At 40.0% G+C, this 25965-nt stretch overlaps 1 protein-coding gene and 1 long non-coding RNA gene across 2 annotated transcripts; one reads left to right on the top strand and one right to left on the bottom strand.

Moving 5' to 3' along the window:
• Positions 1–10665: 10665 nt before the first annotated feature.
• LOC121534911 (C-C chemokine receptor type 9) lies at positions 10666–13843 on the top strand. The gene is made up of 3 exons (XM_041841528.2): positions 10666–10852; positions 11418–11462; positions 11726–13843. The coding sequence occupies exons 1-3, from the start codon at positions 10847–10849 to the stop codon at positions 12785–12787; spliced, it is 1113 nt and encodes a 370-aa protein (XP_041697462.1). The 5' UTR covers positions 10666–10846; the 3' UTR covers positions 12788–13843.
• Positions 13844–22698: 8855 nt separating this feature from the next.
• On the bottom strand, positions 22699–25506 carry LOC121534910. The gene is made up of 2 exons (XR_005994694.2): positions 23795–25506; positions 22699–23023 (listed from the first exon to the last, which is right to left on the bottom strand). It is a non-coding gene; the product is annotated as an uncharacterized LOC121534910 (long non-coding RNA).
• Between the last annotated feature and the right edge of the window lie 459 nt (positions 25507–25965).

Here is a 25965-nt window from a genome sequence, read left to right as displayed (position 1 = left end):
AATGACAAACTGGGCATACTAGAGTTGGTCAGTAATGATGTAAAAGAGTTGAAGGCGAGTCTTTGAAATGAGTGACGGAAAAGCTGCGATAATGGAGAAAGATACAAAAAAACTAAAAGAGACAGATAGAAACTGACGTTCAGGAACTTAAAAAGGAGAACAACTTTCTGAGAGAAGCCTTATTAGACATGCAAACTAGATCGATGAGAGAAAATCTAGTACTTACGGGTATCCAGGAAAAAGAGGGAGATTTAACCGAGACTATTGTGAAGGACTTCTTTCTAACAGCGCTTCAAATCCCACTCGAGGCTGTCGATAAAATCCAAGTCGAACGTGTACACCGTTTCGGACAAAGAGGACAGAGATATGAGCGTCCAATCGTTGCCAAATTTGCTTTTTTTAAGGATAAAGTAATGGTTAAAAGCCTAGGTAAAAGACTTGCTGGCACCAAAATAGGAATGAATGATCAGTTCCCAAGGGAGATTGCAGAACGGCGCAAAGTTCTGTACCCAATCTTCAAGGAAAATAGATTAAAAGGGAAGCGTGTTGCTCTCATTGTCGATAAACTGTATATTGACAACCAAATGTACCGCTACAGAAAGACTACTCCATGGCTATTCTGAAAGTTCTAATAGAGGAGTCGAATAATGGAACACCCAATACTAGCCATGGTAGGTATTGTAATAATAAAGAACATTTATAGTATGTATAGCATTTTATAAAAGGATAAAATGGTATTACAAGAAAAGATAACAAGCAAAATAATACATCTTCAAATACAACTAAGTAGAACACGTACTCAATCAACATAGATAAAAACATAGCGAACAGAAGACATAGAAGGCACAGTATGTGGGTATGTGTGGATGAATTGTGATGGAAGGTATGGTGTTAGTTTTTGTGTTTGAATAAGTGTGGCGTTAAGTGAGTGAGAAAGGAAATGGTTGCATATCCCAGAATCAACGTGTGTCTGTGAGCAGGGGTTGTGAGAGAGAGCTTTCAATTTTGTGCAGATGAGGGATATACATTTTAAAATATAGTATACATCTAATCTATTTTTTATTGTCCTATCATGATGGAACGATCCCCAACCCTATATCCTAGACACCCACCTGAGTGACCCATACCCAAAGAGAAGTCCCCATCTGTTTTATGGACCTGCTGTGAGTTGTCTATATGCAGCCTAAACAGAAAAATAAATGCGGTCAGAGGCCTACTTGAGCAGCACCGCCCCCTCAAGATTCTGAGCTTGCCCGGCAGGGTTGGTCCTACAAAGCCAGAGCCCCCTGATGGGAGAGCATAATATACAAGGAAATTCTCAAAGCTGCTAATGAGAACCTTGACGACCTTGTACCTAGCCGGTGGGGATTGATCCCCTGCTGATTTTGTACGTTTGCCCACTGACAAAGACATGATCAGTCTATAATTTTTATTATTTTTAAATGGCTATATATATTGAGGTGAGAGCATTGGAAATGCTTTTGGCGGTTGACCTGCTTCTGTTTTGTGGGTGGCACTGTGTGCTGTTTTCGATGGATGGGTCCTGGCCTTTCGGGGGCCTAGGGATTCGGGGGGACGGGGGTGGTATGCTGATCACTGGGATGACGGCCCAACTTGGGAGGGGCTTTAGCAGGGGAATTAGTGGAGAACAATTGGAGGGTTACTTAGTAGCAATGCAAATATCATGGTACAGCTATATGGACAGTCAATCGCTATGGTATTTTTTATTAGTAAATTTACAAACATATATAATGATAAATAGATTTGAAACTTGTATCCCATTATGGTATGTGGTGAAATAAATATAGCCAGTTATAATTGTAATGGCTTAGCAGATAATAACAAAATAAGAACAATATTTACATGGCTCCAAGAGAAGGAATATAATATCTATTGTTTACAGGAAACTCATTCAACAATTCTAGATGAAGTTGCGTGGAAAAAGGAATGGGCGGGCGAAATATACTTCTCCCATAGGCAAAGAAACTCAAAAGGGGTGATGATATTAATTAACAGTAATTTCGATCCGAATGTGCAAATTGTCCAAACAGATACGCAAGGTAGATGGATTATTTTAAATATGTTATTGGACCATAAACAGATATGGCTCATTAGCCTTTACGGACCAAATAATGATCCACACTTTTTTGACAATATATATAATAAATTATCAACTCTGCAAGCAATTCAAGACTATTAATATGGTGGGAGATTATAATACCGTTTTAAATAGCTCAATGGACCGTAAAGGAAATCACACTACAAACAATCACCCTTATGCTCTTAAGGAAATCGTGAATGTCATGTATACATTAGAACTAGTAGATATATGGAGGCTTAAATATCCTGATCTAGTGAGATATACATGGCGGAGACTCAATCAAGCTAGTCGTCTTGACTTATTTTTTATGTCATTCTCGTTTCACCAAAAGTTTAAAAAGTGTTGATAGGGGACAGAATGCGGTCGGACCATCATATAATTGGCATACAGTGGTGAAAAAAAGTATTTAGTCAGCCACCAATTGTGCAAGTTCTCCCACTTAAAAAGATGAGAGAGGCCTGTAATTTTCATCATAGGTACACGTCAACTATGACAGACAAATTGAGAAAAAAATAATCCAGAAAATCACATTGTAGGATTTTTAATGAATTTATTTGCAAATTATGGTGGAAAATAAGTATTTGGTCACCTACAAACAAGCAAGATTTCTGGCTCTCACAGACCTGTAACTTCTTCTTTAAGAGGCTCCTCTGTCCTCCACTCGTTACCTGTATTAATGGCACCTGTTTGAACTTGTTATCAGTATAAAAGACACCTGTCCACAACCTCAAACAGTCACACTCCAAACTCCACTATGGCCAAGACCAAAGAGCTGTCAAAGGACACCAGAAACAAAATTGTAGACCTGCACCAGGCTGGGAAGACTGAATCTGCAATAGGTAAGCAGCTTGGTTTGAAGAAATCAACTGTGGGAGGAATTATTAGGAAATGGAAGACATACAAGACCACTGATAATCTCCCTCGATCTGGGGCTCCACGCAAGATCTCACACCGTGGGGTCAAAATGATCACAAGAACGGTGAGCAAAAATCCCGGAACCACACGGGGGGGACCTAGTGAATGACCTGCAGAGAGCTGGGACCAAAGTAACAAAGCCTACCATCAGTAACACACTACGCCGCCAGGGACTCAAATCCTGCAGTGCCAGACGTATCCCCCCTGCTTAAGCCAGTACATGTCCAGGCCCGTCTGAAGTTTGCTAGAGTGCATTTGGATGATCCAGAAGAGGATTGGGAGAATGTCATATGGTCAGATGAAACCAAAATATAACTTTTTGGTAAAAACTCAACTCGTCGTGTTTGGAGGACAAAGAATGCTGAGTTGCATCCAAAGAACACCATACCTACTGTGAAGCATGGGGGTGGAAACATCATGCTTTGGGGCTGTTTTTCTGCAAAGGGACCAGGACGACTGATCCGTGTAAAGGAAAGAATGAATGGGGCCATGTATCGTGAGATTTTGAGTGAAAACCTCCTTCCATCAGCAAGGGCATTGAAGATGAAACGTGGCTGGGTCTTTCAGCATGGCAATGATCCCAAACACACCACCCGGGCAACAAAGGAGTGGCTTCGTAAGAAGCATTTCAAGGTCCTGGAGTGGCCTAGCCAGTCTCCAGATCTCAACCCCATAGAAAATCTTTGGAGGGAGTTGAAAGTCCGTGTTGCCCAGCGACAGCCCCAAAACATCACTGCTCTAGAGGAGATCTGCATGGAGGAATGGGCCAAAATACCAGCAACAGTGTGTGAAAACCTTGTGAAGACTTACAGAAAACGTTTGACCTGTGTCATTGCCAACAAAGGGTATATAACAAAGTATTGAGAAACTTTTGTTATTGACCAAATACTTATTTTCCACCATAATTTGCAAATAAATTCATTAAAAATCCTACAATGTGATTTTCTGGAAAGAAATTCTCAGTTTGTCTGTCATAGTTGACGTGTACCTATGATGAAAATTACAGGCCTCTCTCATCTTTTTAAGTGGGAGAACTTGCACAATTGGTGGCTGACTAAATACTTTTTTTCCCCACTGTATACATTACTCTTACTGAATTTCCACGTGGGCGAGGATATTGGAAATGTAATCAAAGCCTATTGGATGATAACTTGTTTTTAACTAGGACAGAGGAATTTAAAAACAGTTTTTTTCCGACATAACATAGGTACAGCAAATCCCCTTATTGTATGGGACACCTTTAAATGTGCCTTTAGAGGCAATGCAATTCAGTACTCATCTCGAAAGTAAATAGAAGGTCTAACAGAACAGATAGATAGCAATAAAAACTGTTACATAGAGGCTCAGAATAAATTAGAGGAAAAACAAAAAGAAATGGAGAAACTTATTCAAGAAAGATCAAGTGTAATATATTATCAAAATAAAGCAAACTGGATGGAATATGGGGAAAAATGCACCAAATTATTTTTAAATCTTCAACATAGGAATGCTACCAAAAATAATTTATTGAAACTGGTTACAAATGACGGAGTCACCCATGATTCACCAAATGATATTTTGAAGGAGGAAACAAAGTACTTTAAGCATATGTTTTCGTTTCTGTCGCCTCCATCTCCTCTAACTGAAGCAAATTGTAGAGATTTTTTTTCTATTGATAATGTAAAATTAACAGCCATACAGAAAGACTCATGTCAAGGTGAAATTACAGAGGAGGAACTTCTGGATGCAATTAAAGACTTTAAGTCCGGGAAAACTCCAGGATTGAATGGCATACCAGTCGAGGTATAACAAACCTTTCTATATATACTCAGAGGACCGTTATTAGCATGTTTTAACCACTCCTATGTAAATGGTAGATTATCAGACACTCAAGAGGAAGGTCTGATTTCATTATTACTGAAACAGGATACAAGTAGAAAATATAAAGATCCAGTCCATTTAAAACATTGGAGGCCCCTTACACTTCAGTGTTGTGATGCAAAAATTCTAGCAAAATGTATAGCTCATAGAATTAAAAAGGTATTGTCGGACATTATTCATTCTAATCAGACAGGTTTTTTACATGGGCGATACATTGGAGATAATATAAGGCAAGTACTGGAAACAATAGAACACTATGAAAAATCTGGGAAACCAGGCCTACTATTCATAGCAGATTTCGAAAAGGCATTTGATAAAGAACGACTGGGGTTTATATATAAATGCCTGGAGGATTTCAATTTTGGACAATCTCTTATAAATTGGGTTAAAATCATCTATAGTAACCCTAGGTGAAAAATAGTAAATAATGGCTATTTCTCCGAAAGTTTTAAACTGTCAAGAGGAGTGAAACAAGGTTGTCCACTATCGGCATATCTATTTATTATTACCATCGAGATGTTAGCTATTAAAATCAGATTCAACAATAATATCAAGGGATTAGAAATCCAGGGCTTAAAGACAAAGGTGTCATTGTACGCTGATGATTCATGTTTTCTTTTAAATCCACAACTTGAATCCCTCCACAGCCTCATAGAGGATCTAGATACATTTTCTAACCTCTCTGGATTACAACCAAATTATGATAAATGTACTATATTACGTATTGGATCACTAAAAAATAAACATTTTACATTACCATGTAGTTTACCAATTAAATGGTCTGATGGTGATGTGGATATACTCGGAATACATATCCCAAATGAAATAAATGATCTCACACCAATACATTTTAATAGAAAGTTAGCAAAAATAGATAAGATCTTGCTACCATGGAAAGGTAAATACCTGTGAATTTGTGGAAAAATCACCCTGATTAACTCTTTAGTATTATCCCAGTTTACCTATTTGCTCATGGTCTTGCCTACGCCTAGCGAACAGTTTTTTAAGTTATATGAGAAAAAAATATTCCATTTTATTTGGAACGGCAAGTCAGACAAAATTGAACGGGCCTATTTATTTAATGAATATGAATTTGGAGGACGGAAATTATTAGATATTAAAGCATTAGACCTATCACTAAAAGCTTTAGTCATGCAAAAGTTATACTGAAATCCGAACTGGTTCTCTAGCAAATTAGTAAGATTGGGTGAGACAATGTTCAGAAATGGCCTTTTTTCCTTTATTCAGATTACAACCTCTCACTTTAAGTTATTTGAAAAGGAAATAATCTCCCAAATATCACTATTTCTAAAACAAGCCATAGAAAGTTGGTTGCAATTTCAATTTAATCCTCCAGAAACGACAGAACAAATAATGCAACAAATATTGTGGTTAAACTCAAATATACTAATTGATAAAAAACCTTTTTTTTATGACAAAATTAAAAAAAAAAGGTATAATCTTCGTAAATGATATTATCGGTAGGACTGGTGGAGTTATGTTGCACATGCAGCTAACAAAAACATATGGAAATGTCTGCTCTACCCAAAGTTACAACCAAATAATTGCAGCATTACCGCAAAAATGGAAAAGGAAAGTGGAATGGGGAAAAAGTAAGGAACTTGTCTGTCGGCCTTGCATTAAATAATATAATTGGTTAAAGAAAATTGTGATAAATAAAAAAGTATACCAGTTTCATTTAAGGACCAAAGGATTGACAGCCGTCCCATATAGATTGCAAAATAGTTGGGAAGAGATTTTTGACGTACCGATTCCATGGCATAGTGTTTATGAATTGATACGCAAAACGATGCCGGATTCAAAACTTAGAATGTTTCTATTTAAATTATTATATACAATTCTTGCTACCAATAGAATGTTATTTATATGGGGGATACAATCTTCCCAGCTCTGCAGATTTTGCTGCGAAGAGACAGAATCATTAGATCATTTGTTTTGGTATTGTCCATTTGTAGCTTGTTTTTGGACACAGGTCCAGGAATGGCTAAAGGATTGCAATATTTACCTGGAGCTAACCCTGCAGATAGCACTACTGAGTGATCTGAAAAGTCATAGTCAATCGATCAATAATATAATAATACTTTTAGCAAAAAAAATAATTTTCAATTTACAATCTGTAGAAACAATGAGAATAGAAAGGTTCAGAACTTTTGTAAAACATCACAGTAGAGTTGAAAAATATATGGCAAATATAAATCCAATATGGATGGTGTTGAGGTAGACGGGAGGTGTTGAATGGAGCTGAAGGATGGGACTAATACCAACTAACAACAACTAATAACAACAAGATAACTAATGTAAAGCATACTGTGTCCATAATAAGTATATAGGTTATAGGTTGAGAGCTTTTGTGAAAGAGCACAGTTAGAAAAATATGGCATATAGAAGCAAACCAGATGGACAGCATGAAAATGATCGGAGGAAGTTCAGGAGTAAAAACAAACAAAATATAATTATTGTAGAATTTGACTGTGTCCATAAAATGTATATAGTATGTATGGGCTGGAAGTAGAGGCCTTTAACTAGGCAAGTCAGTTAAGAACAAATTCTTATTTACAATGACTATATCGATAGCTCCATGGCTGTGCATGCAGCAGTGGGCAGGGCTGCTCCCCGTGACTGGCCCTCTCCACATTCATCTTGAACACAACCTTCTGCACCTCCGCGGTCCTTACACACAGAGCGTGCGCACATACACACACACACATAAACACACACACACACATTGGATATGCCTCTGTAGACGGAAAACAATATTTTGGTGAAACCGAATAGTTGAAGTATGGAAGCTTCATCATTGTGGGGACAAAGGAAGTGGCAAATGCTATCTACATAATCTAGTTATGTGCACAGCTCCTAGGTTAACCAGAGTCATATATAAATGATGACTTTGGGTTAACGTTAGCTAGCTAGATTACTATTATCATGTAGAGCAGATAACGAGCAGTGAAATTATTATCCGTCTTCCTGTTTAATGTAGGATATCATCTGGCCAAGATATGTGGAGAGGGCCAGTCACGGGGACTAACCGGTGCCCCCGCACATTGACTCTGTACCGGTACCCCCCGTTATATAGTCTCCCTACTGTTATTTTATTTTACTGCTGCTCTTTAATTATTAGTTATCTATATTTTTTTACTTATCTATATTTTACACTTTTTTTTCTTAAAACTGCATTGTTGGTTAAGGGCTTGTAAATAAGCATTTCACTGTAAGGTCTACACCTGTTGTATTCGGCACATGTGTCAAATAAAATTTGATTTGATTTGATTTGATACACACAGACCCTCCTGTTAGAAAGATATAGCATTTTAAATGACACTAGTCTACCACAGAGACAAAGATTCTGTTTAGTTAACTTTGGCTGCACATGGTCAATGATCAGTTTATTATTACAGTATTCTTTGTTGTTTGTCTTTCCCTGTTTAGCGCTACAATGTTGGAGGTGAGCTTCAATGTGTTATTCTCTCTGCACTCTCATTTACCTCTCCTATTAGTATGACACATCCATTTTAATGGTGAATTGGTCTTGAGAACACTGGTATCTTAACGTTAAATTGGTATGATATATTAACATTTTACATCCAAACACGAGTTCTGGCTCGCAAAAACACGAGTTGTTGTGTTGTTTTACCGGCTTCATTGCATAAGATTGATTGCAACACTTTTCTCATCACGAATCTAATATAATCTTTCTATCTCAGTATTTCCAAATCAAGTGTACCAAACATAGTGATGTAAGGCTAGGTCGGAAATCAAATGGCATAAACAAACATGTTTTGAATTAATCTTTCCCCCTATTGATCTGTTTAATATCACTTTATCTTCACCCTTCAGCATAAGTTCTACATAACACTAAAATAATGGCATACCAGATGTTATAAACAGTCATGTTGGTGTCAGCTTATAGCAACTAGCTTTACACTGTCAGGGCAAAAGCTGTTATCTAGGTAAGCTATTGGTTAGCAATATGCCTAGCCAGTTTGCTGCTTTGTGCCATTACAGTGGTTATAGGCTTTATTATCATCATAAGCAGTCCCTTATGATGAAGAGTTCAAGCAAAGTTTAAAAATATCTTATTACAGTGTAGGGCACACACACACACACACACACACACACACACACACACACACACACTGAGAGAGACACACACACTTACTTCTGTGTAATTTCCATTAAGTTATACTGCTTTTCCTGCCCACGTCTGTGTTTCTCAATATGTCTTCGCTCAAATGATGTGCAAATTCACTTGATATGATAGACAGGTGAAATATCACTAGTTGTTAACACAACACAGAGGCCTAAATGGCAAGTCAAGGCAAGCATGACAGTGTCGAATCTCCATATTCTGCTGGTAGCATCCAGAGGTTATTCAGTCAGAGCCGATTAGAGAGGTGACCCGAGATGGCATGCTGTTACTAGACTAGACATTTAGAAATTACTGTTCATACACTTTTAGAACCTAAAATAACCTAAACTCTTATAACTCTTAGAACCTCCTCTATCTAGAACCTAAATGGGTTATTTGGCTGTTCCCATAGGAGAACCCTTTGAAAAACCATTTTGGGTTCCATGTAGAACCCTTTCTACAGAGGGTTCTACATGGAACCCAAAAGAGTTCTACCTGGAACCAAAAAGGGTTATCCTATGGGGACAGCTGAAGAACCCTTTTTTCTAAGAGTGTAGGCCGTATGTACATTACAAAATTCAAAACGTTTTCAAAATGTAATGCCAACACATATCATAATGGTTTTGGACCATGCATACAAGTCAAATATCCTCAATGCGTTGTCATGTCTTCAATTCATCTGATTGTTTATGACTCGATCTTCACATGATAGCATGCCTGACACTGTGTCACTCTTGAACAGTTATGCAGAGTGAAAAACAAAGGTACGGTAACACCTTGAGCAATTTTTAACTTGGCGGCATTTGGTTTGAGTGTATCACCTTACTAATCTGCTCCAGTGTCAACCCGGCGCCTCTACTTAGCAAGCCAACGTTTGACAAATAGAGACAGACTAAAATCTGCATGTAAATAATATATAATAACATACTGTATATAATAAGGATTTAAGCGATAGCACAATAGGTTTCTACCCCCACCCATGTTGCAGCCTCGTGTTACAGTGTTGGTTTTCATCCTTCCCCCCTAATCAGGGCCTGATTCAGCCTGCGACACCAGGTTAGTGTACCCGCTGGCCAAGGTGAGTGGACCATCTCCTCAATCAATTACAGCAATATTATGAAACGGTAACCACAACATTGTGCCATGGTGCCTGAAGTAACAAACCTAAGTCATTGTGTGCAGTATAGGCCTCCACTCCTAAGAGGAGGGAAGAGGTTGTGTGTGGTGAGTGTGCGCCATCAGCAAACATCATAATGCATATGCTTATTCTACAGTCAATAAGTCTAAAACACATTGTAATAGGATTTTTGATTGTCACATTGGAGATTTCAAAGCAAAATCTCTGAACCAAAATCGAAATATAAGTACACCACTGAGCAATTTACTGTAAATCAGTATATGAACAAAGGTGTCTTGAGAAAGCTTTCTTCTTGCATATGGGGGTGAAAACATACGGCAGAAGAAAATTCTGCTGACAATAGAAAAAGTAATTTCCTATGACTCATTCATTGTATACTGGACAGGTACATTCACAATTTCATAAATGACTAAAATCCCTGAAGTTTAATCAGTCTTTATGCATTCTGCAGGTTTGCACTGGCAAGAGGGGGTAAAACACCCAAATGAATACTATAGAGCATCACCCTGCTTTGCAAACTGATTTCATGCACGTCACTTGTGGTTTAACTGAATTCTTCAAAAGCCTCTGCAGAGCAGACCGTTGCCAGACAGTTCCCTAAAGCAACTTAGTGAGAAGGAAGCGACCAACAAGCATTTTGAATTCAGGCGCCTGATTGACATCTCACTCACAATAGCAGAGAATGACAGTAAGTCGAATTGTCTGAAAAGCTGGTCTCATGCAGTGTTCTCAAGTGTATCAATAACGCCATGTATTACTATAAAGTATGCACTTTATGGTGTTGTAATATTTCTGTCTGACTTTGTCTCTTTACATTATGCTCAGAAATAGATTAGCCACGACAGGATGTTTGTTTGCTTGATATTTAGATACTTCATTGTCGTCTGATTGGACAATTATTTCTGAATGATGTGCAATCAAAATGATCAAAATGCTAAGTGAGGACATTTCTAAATGTCTTGACACATTGTTTTGTGGTAGTTCCATCAGATTGTTTTGTGGTAGTTCCATCACTTGACTGCAAGTGATAAGGCATGGTAAAACAAGGAGGTCGTGTTCTTGCCTAACTATGTGCAATGATATGCAAGTCTAGACATAATATGGAATTTGTGAAACATTGACTATCTACAAGCAGGAGACTGAGAGAAAATAAGCATTACATTACTAAATAGGCCTGCCAATATTACACAATGACATATTCTGTATAGCTGTGTATTATTTTCATGTTGTTTTCCTCTTCCTTCTCTTTTCAGATGCCAGTTATAGGTGGCATGGTGACTTCACTAATGGATTCAGAGGTAAACAACTTATACATTTTTTTACAATTTGTATAAAAGATTGTGTGTGTTATATTTGTGTGAAATAGCTATTTGTATTATTTTAATTCATAACCGTTTCAAGTGTTCAATTACATACATATATTGTATTTTTTGTCGCTCTTATGAAAGAAAATATTAGAGAGCCATGGTCTACATACTGTGTATTCTGCTCATATCATTTACTCGCACAATTGGTCCACATGTCCAACAAGCTACAGTATGCTGTCCTGTCTCACACACAGGTGTATGACTATGACTCCAGCTTCACCCCCACGGCTGGTGAGGACAATCTGGACGGCTTTATGTGCGACAAATATGCCGTCAGGGAATTCCGAGGCCAGTACGAACCGCCTCTCTACTGGACCATCATCATCCTGGGCGGCCTGGGCAACCTGACCGTAGTTTGGATCTACCTCCACTTCCGCCAGCGTCTCAAGACCATGACCGATGTCTACCTGTTGAACCTAGCTGTGGCCGACCTCTTCTTCCTGGGCACTCTGCCCTTCTGGGCCGTGGAGGCCACCCAGGGATGGAGCTTCGGCCCGGGCCTCTGCAAGGTCACCTCGGCCCTTTACAAGATCAACTTCTTCAGCAGCATGCTACTGCTCACCTGCATCAGCGTCGATCGCTACGTGGTCATCGTCCAGCCCACCATGGCCCAGAACTCCAAGAAACAGCGGCTGAGCTGCAGCAAGTTGGTGTGTGCCTGCGTCTGGCTACTGGCCGTGGTGTTGGCCCTGCCCGAGTTCACGTTCGCCAACGTCAAGGAGCTGGAGGGCCAGAGCTACTGCACCATGGTCTACTGGAGCAACGAGAACAACCGTACTAAGATCCTGGTCCTGGCGCTTCAGATCTGCATGGGCTTCTGCCTGCCCCTGCTGGTCATTGTGTTCTGCTATGCCGGCATCATCCGCACCCTTCTCAAAACCCGCAGCTTCCAGAAGCACAAGGCGTTGCGCGTGATCCTGGTGGTGGTGGCCGTGTTTGTCCTCTCCCAGTTGCCGTACAACAGCGTGCTGGTGATGGAGGCCACCCAGGCAGCCAACAGCACCGAGACGGACTGCGACGCGGCAAAGCGTTTCGACGTGGTCGGCCAGGTGCTGAAGAGTCTGGCCTACACGCACGCCTGCCTCAACCCCTTCCTGTATGTGTTTGTGGGCGTACGCTTCCGCAGAGACGTCCTCAAGCTTCTCCGCATCTACCACTGTTGGCCGGCCAAGGGGAAACTCGGCAAGATCCAGGGAGGCCCCGGGCGCTCATCAGTCATGTCGGACACGGACACCACACAGGCGCTCTCGCTTTGAAGGCACGGTCATAGTACAACCTTTCACTTGCGACCAGAAGTCCCTCATAACAATTGGGGTCTGTGCAAACTTGTTTGCGGACATACGCTCTATTCCATGATGCAGAAGTTGTAGTGTTTTTTGCCCACTCTTGAATCAGACTTTGACTTCTTTGGTTATCGGACCATGGCTGAGGCTGAGGCAGTGACATGGGGAAGGAAGAGGTCCCTTTCTGAGAGCTGGGGGAATGTCGAGGAAGACCTCTTGGCTCTTTGGGGCATTGCTATAAGTGTTGGTCATGATAAGACTCTTAAATTGGCTGGTCCAAACACCTTTTCATTTTTGCTGGTGTCCACAAAGGATGAACAATCACAGTCTGGTGTGGTTGGGGATTTGTGTTTGACGATGCCAGGGATGGGAAAAGAGCTAACCATGACAGCATTGGTCCTGTACTGGTCTAATGCATTTGCATTGGTCTTTAATGTTCTGCCAATTCAGCCATGTTGTTTTTGTGTCTTTTTTTTGCATTTGTTTAGAAAGCAGAGAGATGGGAAAGAGAAGAAGACCCCTCTTTTCTTTGAAATGATGGATTCTGTGACAGCATGGGCAGCACCATTGTGGGCTATCTCCATTTTAAAGTAGTCAATTTTTCTTCTTCTACTTCTGGGTTTATTGACAGTTTGTAAACAAACTGAAAAGGTGCATACCATCACTGGATTGTGTATAGTCTGAAAAGGTGTAAAGTGCTGCCCATACTTAGACAGCTTTGTGGCAAGTGTACCCTCTATCCATCTCTATGTTATAAAGTTTGTTTTCTATATTAGCCAGTCATTACGATCTACTATGGATATTATTTTTTGTATCAATTTCTTTGTTAGGAGCATATCAATGAACTGATCAATTCTTTGAAATACTTTCTAAGTAGGAAAGCCCTTATTTGTGATGAGTATGTTTAGCTTTCACAGTGAGAGTGAAAAAGTGTCATAAACAAAAAAGTTGTATTGCCCTGTTCACAATGACAATTATCATCAAAAATGTAGGTCACTGTTGTTGAATTTGAATAAATATTTTCAGTTACAAGTGTCTCATAAATGTGCATTAAGAAATAAACATATATATAGTCACTCACAAATGCACAAATACACGGACACATGCACAGACACACTTCCCACCAACAGATTGTTTTGTTGCTGTCGAAAAATATTACATAACATTGAATGTAATTTTTTATGTTGTCATTTCATAGCTGTCTTGTGGCAAATTCAGAAGTCACAGTACAATACAGTACAATACAGAACGCATCGTGGTCAGAAGGAAGTTGTGCACAGCTGTGACTACGTATTGTGGGGCTATAGGCCTTCTATGGTTTACCATTCGTGCTCTTTACTTGACGTTATCTTCATGATTGTTGATAATTTCTGTCATCATCAGTCAGTTTACAAGAACCAAACCTGCACATATAGTATATCACTCTATATCTGTAACTCTTATCCGTTTGCAAAGCGTAATGGCACATACAGGGCTATATCGCAGAAGGGGCTGGTGCTGGAGGCCTACTCATATGTGGTAGCTCATTGACTCCATCTAGTGGCCAAATAGGGAAGCAGCACGATTTATTTCCTACCAGATGAAGAAAAATACAAGTTGCTCAAAATGAGTCAATAAGTCATAGCTTGTTTGAGCAAAATGTATTTTGGCTAATTGGTAAAATGATCAAAATGATTTAATACCCCAAACTGTGCTTGGTTTTCCATCTAAATGAGAGTGACCTAGCTACAATCAATACCTTAAAAACTAAAACATTATCTCAGCCTGCTGTACTTTTGTACACAAGGGGGCACTCCAAAGCTTCCAAGTACTAAAACAGCCAAAGATTGGAAGGTCAAGATTTCTATAGATACAGTATCTCCAAATATTACTATGTCACCGCTTTAATGAAATCATAAAGGAGGAGGATTCGGAGACTATAGAACAATATGAATATCTGCTTATAAAGTTTTTACATTTTTGTCATTTAGCAGACGCTCTTATCCAGAGCGACTTACAGTTAGTGAGTGCATACATTTTTCATACTGGCCCCCCGTCGGAAACAAACCCATACCAACTGAGCTACAGAAACATGCAGCAAAACTCTCCAGACTATACAATGGCTTCTTAAAGTCCAAATCTAAAAATACACTATACATAAAGGAGAAATGGGAAAGGGAGGTCATTTCTGTGGAGTGGGAAACCTTATGCCAATCACAATGGAAATCAACAAGCTCATTGACTTTGGTTCTTTATCACTCCTCTGCAGAAAAGACATCAGGGTAATAGAACGGAGTGTTGGAGCAACATTAACCACATATTTTGTAATAACATCCTCCTGTTCAACTGTTAATAGTTACTGTAAAAGGGGGACATTTAAAAAAATTGGGATATACAGAATTATTAATTCCTTTGATATTTTTGACTCACTGAATGTTTCAACTTTTAGTGTGCTCTTTAACTTTATACTTTTCATTGTCGACATCTTGCATATTCTCACTTTTAATTATGGTGGCAACTATGTACATTGTATGAATGGACTTGCTAGTGGGTCGTGACCTTGAGGGCTGCGTTGCATGACTAGACTTGCTTCTGAACTATTGCCGAACTATGGATAGGTGTGAGAGAAGTCTCAATGATACTGTAAAAATGTAATGTGTGTCTGAACCTTGCTTTTCCCAAATAAAAACAGAATAAAAACAAATACAAATATTCTTATAGCAACTCCTTTTTTGGCTATGATACATTTACTTCAGGTGTACAATCTTCACCACATCTATCACAAGCTTGTGTGAACCAGGGCCCATATTCATAAAGTGCCTCAGCATAGCAGATCTGGGTTCATGTATTTCAATTACTTTTCAATATATTTTAAAACAAGTATTAAGATAACCTTTATTTGAAAAAAGTAAGTAGATGAATATAGAGTACCACAGTATGAGTCATAATACCTATAAAACCCAGCGGTCAAACAAGGAGGGATTTGTTGTCCTGCGTGACGTCTACTTTGATGCTAATCAGCATTTTCGAATCTGAAAGTAAATGGAGCTGAATATATTGATAAAAGTCACCTTGTCCGAGAGAGATTTACATGGTTATCAAAACGTCAAGCCAGGGTAAGCCTACACGAAACACAGCCCTTATTTTAAGTGTTTCTAAAATTCCCTATGGTAAAAATAAATGGAGGAAAAACGATTGGAACCATTTCCCTCTTTGAACACTAGGTTTTATGGGTATTATGACACCTCCACTGTGGGGCTCTATTTGAATCTATTTCTAAATGCCAATTAGAAAGTATTGGCATGTATTTACAATTACTTCAAATACATATCGTTGGAAGTATTTGAAAAATAGTATTTTCAAATAAATATTTGAATTATTTGGATGTATTTGAAAATAGTTGTGAATGTACTTAGTAGTTTCATTTGAAATAACAAACAACTTAACATGGAAACGCCTTATTTCGCTTAAACAGTAGCTATAAAAAGAGATTGAGTAGGCTGCATAGATTTCATGACAAGAAGCTCAGAAGACAAAAACTCAGTCATTTATTTGCTGTCGTAAATGTTAGCAACACCTTCGCAGGATGCGCAGGTTATATGGTCACTAGTGTAACCAGGAGGAGAGGCCTCATTTAACACAGTAAATTCATCAGGCTTGAGCCATGTTTCAGTCAAGCCAATCACATCAAGATTATGATCAGTTAATTGACTATGACTGCCTTGGAAGTGAGGGATCTAACATTAAGTAGTCCTATTTTGAGATGTGAGATATTGTCACAATCTCTTTCAATAATGACAGGAATGGAGGTCTTTATTCCAGTGAGATTGCTAAAGTGGTCCTCTGTAGCTCAGCTGGTAGAGCACAGCGCTTGTAACGCCAAGGTAGTGGGTTCAATCCCCGGGACCACCCATACACAAAAATGTATGCACGCACGACTGTAAGTCGCTTTGGATAAAAGTGTCTGCTAAATGGCATATTATTATTATTATTATTATAAAGTGAACACAGCCATGTTTAGTTTAGTTTTGCCCGACATAGATCGAGGCAAAGACACGGTCTCAATGGGGAAAACTGAGCTGACTATACTGACTGTGCTAGTGGCAGACTCCACTAAGCTGGCAGGCTGGCTAATAGGGTGCAGGCCAGGCAGCAGGCTATCTCATTGTGGAGCTAGAGGAGAGAGTCCTGTCTATGTTGATAGATAAGATGAGAGCACCCCTCCAGCTAGGATGGAGTCCGTCACTCCTCAGCAGGCCAGGCTTCGTCCTGTTTGTGGGGGAGTCCCAGAAAGAGGACCAGTTATCTACAAATTATATATTTTGGGAGGGGCAGAAAACAGTTTTCAACAAGCGATTGAGTTGTGCGAGTCTGCTGTAGAGCTCATCACTCCTCCTAACTGGGAAGGGGCCAGAGACAATTACTCGATGTCAACACATCTTTCTAGCTAAGTTACACGCTGAAGTTATGTTGCGCTTGGTGACCTCTGACTGTTTCATTCTAACATCGTTGGTGATGACATGGATAACCATATCCCTATACCATCTAAACTCGCCAGTTTTAGCCTCAGCCAGCACCATCTTCAGATTAGCCTTTATGTCGGTAGCCCTGCCCCCTGGTAAACAATGTATGATCGCAGGATGATTATTTTTATGTTTAATATTGCGGGTAATGGAGTTGCCAATGATTAGGATTTTCAATTTGTCAGAGCTAATGGTGGGAGGCTTCGGAGGTTCAGACCCCGTAACGGGTGGAGAAGAGACTTGCCTTAAGTAACCTTCTATCTTATGTAACCATACCAAATGTAACATATCATACTAATTTGATTGGCCCGATTTACGTTAACTATGTTACGTCTAGTCTATGAGACCAGTCTGATGCCCCATATATTAAGCATTCTTTTTGTACAGTACCTTCAAAAAGTATTCACACCCCTTGACTTTTTCCAAATTTTGTTGTGTTACAAAGTGGGATTAAAATGGATTTCAATTATAAAAAAAAAAATCTAACATTTGTAAACAATGTATGAAAAATAAAACTAAAATATCTTGATGAGATAAGCATTCAACCCCCTGGGTCAATACATGTTAGAAATACCTTTTGCAGTGATTACAGCTGTGAGTCTTTCTGGGTACGTCTCTAAGAGCTTTCCACACCTGGATTGTGCAACATTTGCCCATTATAATTTTCAAAGTTCTTCAAGCTCTGTCAAATTGTTTGTTGATCATTGCTTGTCAACCATTTTCAGGTCAGGCCATATATTTTCAAGCAGATTTATGTCAAAACTGTAACTCGGCCACTCAGGAACATTCACTGTCTTCTTGGTAAGCAACGCCAGTGTAGATTTGGCGTGTTTTATGTTATTGTCCTGCTGAAAGGTGAATACATCTCCCAGTGTCTGGTGGAAAGCAGACTGAACCAGGTTTTCCTCTAGGATTTTGCCTGTGCTTAGCTCAATTGCATTTATTTTTTATCCTGAAAAACTCCCCAGTACTTAACGATTACGAGCATACCCATAACATGATGCAGCCACCACTATGCTTTAAAATATGGAGAGTGGTACTCAGTAGTGTGTTGTATTGGATTTGCCCCAAACATAACACTTTGTATTCTATTCAGGACAAAAAGTTGATTGCTTTGCCACATTTTGTTGCAGCATTACTTTAGTGCCTTCTTGCAAACAGGATGCATGTTTAGGAATATTTGTTATTCTGTACAGGCTTCCTTCTTTTCATTCTGTCAATTAGGTTAGTATTGTGGAGTAACTAAAATGTTGTTGATCCATCGTCAGTTTTCTCCTATCACAGCCATCAAACTCTGTAACTGTTTTAAAGTTACCATCGGCCTCATGGTGAAATCCCTGAGCAGTTTCCCTCCTCTCCAGCAACTGAGTTAGGATGGATGACTGTGTCTTTGTAGTCCTAATCCAGGCACTTGTCATCTCCCGTCTGGATTACTGCAACTCGCTGTTGGCTGGGCTCCCTGCCTGTGCCATTAAACCCCTACAACTCATCCAGAATGCCGCAGCCCGTCTGGTGTTCAACCTTCCCAAGTTCTCTCACGTCACCCCGCTCCTCCGCACACTCCACTGGCTTCCAGTTGAAGCTCGCATCTGCTACAAGACCATGGTGCTTGCCTACGGAGCTGTGAGGGGAACGGCACCTCCGTGCCTTCAGGCTCTGATCAGTCCCTACACCCAAACGAGGGCATTGCGTTCATCCACCTCTGGCCTGCTGGCCCCCCTACCTCTGCGGAAGCACAGTTCCCGCTCAGCTCAGTCAAAACTGTTCGCTACTCTGGCACCCCAGTGGTGGAATAAGCTCCCTCACGACGTCAGGACAGCGAAGTCACTCACCACCTTCCGGAGACACTTGAAACCCCACCTCTTTAAGGAATACCTGGGATAGGATAAAATAATCCTTCTACCACCCCCCTTACCCCACCAAAAAAAATAAAAATACATATTGTAAAGTGGTTATCCTACTGGCTATAAGGTGAATGCACCAATTTGTAAGTCGCTCTGGATAAGAGGGTCGGCTAAATGACGTAAATGTAAATGTAGTGACTGGGTGTATTGATACACCATCCAAAGTGTAATTAATAACTAGCACCATGCTCAAAGGAATATTCAATATCTGCTTTTTTTTTTTTACCCATCTACCAATAGGTGCCCTTCTCTGCGAGGCACCTGTTGGTATTTGTGGTTGAATCTGTGTTTGAAATGCACTGCTCAACTGAGGGACCTTCAAGATAATTGTGTGGGGTACAGAGATGAGGTAGTCATTCAAAAATCATGTTAAACACTATTATTGCACACAGAGTGAGTCCATGCAACTTATTATGTGACTTGTTAAAAGGAAGTGTTACTGATATTTGACAGAGGTTTAGATGGTACATTGATTTTCTACACTAGTCGTCTGAAGGTAAACATTGATTGTTTTGTAACATAAACTGAAATTAGGCAAACTATTAGAATTTTTGCAACCAGGAAATGCCGGAGCAATTTCTGCATATTGTACCTTTAAAACAGCGCTAAAATGAATGCATTTCAATTAAAGCTTTGTTTTTCTTTACCCTTTGTGGGCGGAGCCGAATCTGTTGCTAGGGTCTTTATTTGTGCATGCAGCCATCTACTATCCGGTAGTGTGTGGTCAATCACGTCACATTTTGTGATACAAAAATAAAAAAGGAAATGGGAAAAGGGAAAAGGAAAAACTTGCACCACCAACTAACCATACACCTATATCACTGGCATAACGCAGTTTCTCTGGTCCCCCCAAGGTCCAGAGAATATACAACTGTCCTGTATAGGCTACCTGAACCTGCATGACATGAGCTGTCCTCACGCTCTCTCCCAGCTTGGATAGAAAGTTGTGCGTAAAACCATTCTATTAATGCCAAATAATACAGTCAGTCCATCCTCAAAACACTAGCTTACTAGGGATTGTTTCATTATGCAGTGTGCTATCTATAGCTATATACTGTATTTAGCTGCTATTTATAAAATGTTTATAACAATTACACATCAAATAGCCAAACAATGAGCAGAAATGTAGTTGGCTTGAGGATCAATTGGGCTGCAATATTCAAGGTCAATTAAATCAAATTAACTTTTTTTGTTCAAGCCCTCAAGAACTGTTGTCTGCTAAAGATGATAATCTCTTTGCATCTGCCAATGTATTGGCTGTCCAGTATCCAGACGACCTGTCCCCAGAGCTTCCTATACAGTTAATATATTTCCGTAACGTGTTGAGGCTGGCAATTAAGGAGAATGAGAGGCTCAATTAAAGATGTAACAGAACTGCTTTATTTGAAGTACAACTACCTTCTGTCCAGATTCCCTGATGTTACTATGGCAATCAAGCTGTTTTTACCATCCCTGTAACTGCGGAGAGATCATTTTTTAAACTAAAACTCATAAGGAACTACATCAATGCCATGCGCATGGGCCCCCAGAGCTCATGGGGGTGTCCGGTACGCCAGTGACCTATAAACCACTATTTCATACAAAACCACCCCAATCCACTACTTCACCCTAACTGATCCTATAACAGGCCGATGGCCTGGGAGGACAGGATTCTTTCATTCAACACACCTTGTAACTTTTCTGCAGAAAAAACTCATACACCCTAGTACTTCTCTGCAGCTGTCACTACAACATCTATTTTCTCTGATTTACGTTCCATTTCTGCGGTAAAGTTGATAACCATGTCAATGAATGGTAAGAAGCCAACCTTACATATATATAATAATTTTTTTTGTCATTTAGCAGACGCTCTTATCCAGAGCGACTTACAGTTAGTGAGTGCATACATAATTTTATTTTTTTCATACTGGCCCCCTGTGGGAAACGAACCCACAACTCTGGCGTTGCAAACACCATGCTCTACCAACTGAGCTACATCCCTACTGGCCATTCCCTCCCCTACCCTGGACGACGCTGGGCAAATTGTGCGCCGCCCCATGGGTCTCCCGGTCGCGGCCAGCTACGACAGAGCCTGGATACGAACCAGGATCTCTAGTGGCACATCTAGCACAGTGCCTTAGACCACTGCGCCACTCGGGAGACCACGACCACCACCAGTATATCACTCTGTATTGCCCTAAGCCTACTACTCAACCTTGACCCATCATCCTCTACTCTCTTCACTGCCTTAGCATACGACACCTTATGTTCTACTCTGACCCTGGTAACCTCAACCGGTCTCTCTCACACCGGGCACTTCTGATCCCCAGCAACATGGGCACCCCCACAATTGACAGTTTTTTCCCACCGATACTACAGATTCCTTTATCCCATGCCCTCTTGCTCACTTCTCACATCTCGGAATCTCCCTCCTTCACACTATTGCAACATGACCATAAGCTTGACATCTGAAACACCTTAGTGGGTTCGGCACAAAAGCTCTCACTGGATAACCGACGTATCCTAACATGGATTAATCGGGTAAAGACTGCTTCAAAACTCAAAAGGACAGGTCTGCGTCACACCAAACAGTGGGTGTCACAGACACAGGGAATATTCAATTTCAGTTGCACCACCTCAACATTTAACGGCACACCAGTAAATCACTCCTTTCAAAGGCGTCCTGCTATGGAGAGTAAAGCAAGTCACAGGTCTTGTCCCTAGTCGTGTGATGCAATGCGCCCGCTCCCTCTGGATGGAACAAAAAAAAAAAAAAAAAAAAATCAAGTCCACTTCGAGCTACCTTCACCGATTTAACAGTACCCAACGTCTTTCCTACCCAGCCTGAGACTACATATGGATCAGCCAAAAGGCAGGGATCCACTTCCTCCAAAAATGTCACTCCCACTGGGCCTGGGGCGAGACTCTGAGGTCTTCACCACACCTGCCACCACAGGTAATTCATCCTCACTCTCCTTAGGTTCAATTTCTGAGCTATCAGCGACAGCAGAATATGGTTTGTACTTGGCACTATTCTTCCTCAACACACATCCTCCCACTGCACTCGGCTCTTCTTCTTCCTCTCTGTCCATAACCACATCTATCCGTTCACCATGCTCTTGCCGTGTCTTATTCCTTACGATTCATTTTTTGACCGTTTTGCCATGTACAAATGTTATTCAATGCGTTTCTATGGGATCTAGCAGTAAAGGCCAAATTCAATGTTTCATCATGATTTTTTTATTTCAAAAATATATCTACCTACAGGGGTCAAAAAATTCTAAATCAAATGGCTAAATTATCAATTTTATGAACATCTTAAAACAATTCCATATGTTAGCTTAGTAGATATTGCGACCTAAGGGCTTAGACTTAAGCAGACATAGGCAAAGTCAGGATGTCATTATGGCTACACGATTATGTAGGCCTTGACAGTGTCCAAGTAAACAGTTACCAAAGATCTCTTATTGATAATCAGATAGGCACGGACTATACCAAATACTTTTCACAGACATGTTTATTATATTTATAGACACATGAAAATGAGTACAAGTTATGTTCTCAACAGCGGACAAAATATACATATTTATGTTTTATATCATATTGGAAAAAGTGGTGTCCAATTATTCAGGTTGGATCACATGAATAAAGTGAAGGATATGGACAAATGTGTTACATACATTTAAAAACATATTTCTGTTTTATAATGTTCTGAGAAATATCCACAGGGCCCATCGTTGAACATCTCTTTGGTCTTGAGTCTTACATGGGCACCAAAGCAGAAAAAGGAGATTTTGATGAAACCAAGACAGTTCTGACTTACCCTGAAAAATAAACACAAAATTACAACGTTACCACAATGATAATATGAATCTGCCGATATTGATCAATAACATGAAAACGTATTACCTTATTGTTGATGGTCACTTTGGCATAGATTTAGCCAAATTATAACACAAGTTCAATCTAAATTAGCTCAATTGGTAGAGCATGGCGCTTGTAACGCCAGGGTAGTGGGTTCGATCCCCGGGACCACCCATACGTAAAAATGTATGCGCACATGACTAAGTCGCTTTGGATAAAAGCGTCTGCTAAATGGCATATTATTATTATTACCTAACACGATTACCATCTATTTGGCTTTGCTCAGAATCCATAAGCAAAGCATTGAGTTCATGAACAAATCTCGAACGTCTATAATGACTCCAAAATCTCACCCAATGTGTCCAATACTGGCTCATTATGGTAACCACAGTAGTTGCTGCTAACATGTTTGAAAAAGAACAGCAAATCAGATCATGACATCATGCCTTTTAAAGGTTGACTTAGCAAAATCACATCATACACAGCAGAGCTTCTTTCTGCTTACAGAAAACAGAATAAAACAATCTGCCAAGACTGCCACATTTGGCTCTTCCCAATCTGCACCCTCCCTTGAGCCTAGCTCACATTGGGAAAAGCCTCAAGTGGCAATCTCAGAAGATTTGAATACTGTTGTTGATTTCTGTATGCAGTAATTTGCCCCGCTTTGTATGATTCTGTCATATTGATGAGTCCACCTTTACAAATACAGTAACTATCTCCAGAACAGAAACCTTTGTCCAGATGAGGTTCCTTGTGCTTTTCTTCTCTAAAGTGGCAGCACCTAGAATATATAGAGAACAAATTAACAAGTATCTTGGCTAAACTTTGACACAGTTACAAGACAAGCTACCTGAAGCCTTGCTTGTGGCAATCTGGAACCAGTTTAGAGCCATATGATTAACCAAACATTCGCAGTCAGGTATATGAGCAGCTGGGAATGATACTTTGTTAACCAGAAAGAGTCTGTCATCTGTAAAAAATACAAGGCCTTAAAAGTCTTGTGAGCACAAACTTTTGGAACCAAACTTAAGGTATGTTTATGAGTGTCTATGATAAGAAGAAAAAAGTAAATGTACTTTATTTATTTTAAATACTATATATATTTATATTATAAATTTAAAAAGTAATTACTTCAAGAAAATAGTAAGTGAAAGTAATTCCCCATCTTGACTTTTCTATCAGCCCAGTGTTGTTTGCTTTTTGGATCTACACATGCCATAAAAAATGACCTTGATAAGTGGCTTGGTGGAGGTCTTGTCTCTCTGAAAGTGGAGCCCAGGCTGGAGAAGGTGCTGGACTGTCTCGCTCTCAGCCACCACAGGAAACATAATTGTGGGGGAAAACATCAGTTAGTGTCAGTAAAAAAAGCACACAAAAGGATGTTTTTTGTTGTTGTCTTTTGCTTATTTGATTTGAACTAAATGTATCATATATGGGCCAAATCCTAACTTGAAATCTGTGTTAGTCAAGTTTTGCGCACAAATCAAGTTGGGATTCCAGCCTAAAAGCTGCACAAATGCTGATGAAAACAAAAGTATTCTAGTTTAGGTTTGGTGGATTAGCTTTAAAAATACTACATTTCTGTTAATTGTTAGACACTTAAAGGGGCCTGAACATTGACATGTGTAGGTAGGGAAGACATTTGTGGAAAAGGCATAAATACTCCATTAGCTACTCATGTGGGCTCTTTTATTTCTGTTTTGCTCCTATAAAGAACATTCTAATGATATATACACACAAAATAAAGTAGAGGTAATTACCGCTCATAACAAGCAGACTCAAAGCTCAGAGCAGAAATATCCCTGTATCAAAAGACAGCATGGTCATACAAACATGAAAACCAGTGATAGAGGGGAAACAAAACACTTCAATATCCTTATTTTTTTAGAGGAACACACCTAAAAGAACCGCAACACATGGATTTGTATACGTAGCAAGACTGCTATCCTCACATGGAGTTTCTAACATTGTATCAAAGGGAACACGGGGAAAACAAAAAGGTATTCATTACAGGAGCAAATACATCTGAGCTGTTCCAGTAAGATAACATAGTACACTGAAGGTGCTCTTGTCCATCATAGCTTGTTGGATACAGCCCCCCATACCCAACCCAACTTTCTCTCCACAATTTGGGTGCGTGACTGATTTGCCAACTTTCTCTCCACAATTTGGGTGCGTGACTGATTTGCCAACTTTCTCTCCACAATTTGGGTGCGTGACTGATTTGCCAACTTTCTCTCCACAATTTGGGTACGTGACTGATTTACTTGATTAAGCTTATTTTTATCCAGTTTGTCTTTGACATGTTTTTTAAACAACATGTAAATCATGTCTATGGGGGCATCTGGCTAAAACAATGTGTACAATATTAAACTATATTTAAAAATAAATAAACATGAGGTAATAACCAGGTGAAGTTGATGGGTTTTGTTTTTTGGAGGAGGGGGGGATAGCTTACCTTCAATGTACTGAAAGTGGTATACAACCTGTTTTAAACACGAGGGGCCATCCCTGCAGGTGGGCTCAAGTAGGACCCAAGGACCCCCAACCGTTTGGGTTTTCGGCACTGACAGACCTACAGGCAGCGGCAGAACGGGCATGCGGACCAGGGCCTGCACAGACACCAGGGTGGGGGACGGGGTGGGTGGGGGAGCGCTCGGGGTTTTCAATACCTGGGGGAGATGTGGATACAAACAGCATTTACGCTGGCTCAGCACCACAACACACAGCACAGGGCAGGACAGGTAATAACAGCACAGAATAATAGGAAGTCATAGGAGCTGCCAAGTCTGCAAGACTTTACAATCTACAGACTGTACAGACATCCCATTCAAAAAGGTTTGGGGCATTTAGTTACAAACAATTGGGTTGCGACCAATCAAACCAAAGCCCAAGTTAAATG

Source organism: Coregonus clupeaformis, chromosome 21, assembly GCF_020615455.1.
Source record: "Coregonus clupeaformis isolate EN_2021a chromosome 21, ASM2061545v1, whole genome shotgun sequence".
NCBI lineage: Eukaryota > Metazoa > Chordata > Actinopteri > Salmoniformes > Salmonidae > Coregonus > Coregonus clupeaformis.
Note: the sequence above shows the minus strand (reverse complement) of the source record. Positions and strands in the feature narration are given on the sequence as shown.

Excerpts from the sequence above, each read along its gene's own strand:
- LOC121534911 (XM_041841528.2), top strand. Across the intron at positions 11,463-11,725 it reads CTTCACTAATGGATTCAGAG|GTGTATGACTATGACTCCAG; the intron begins GTAAACAACTTA and ends TCTCACACACAG.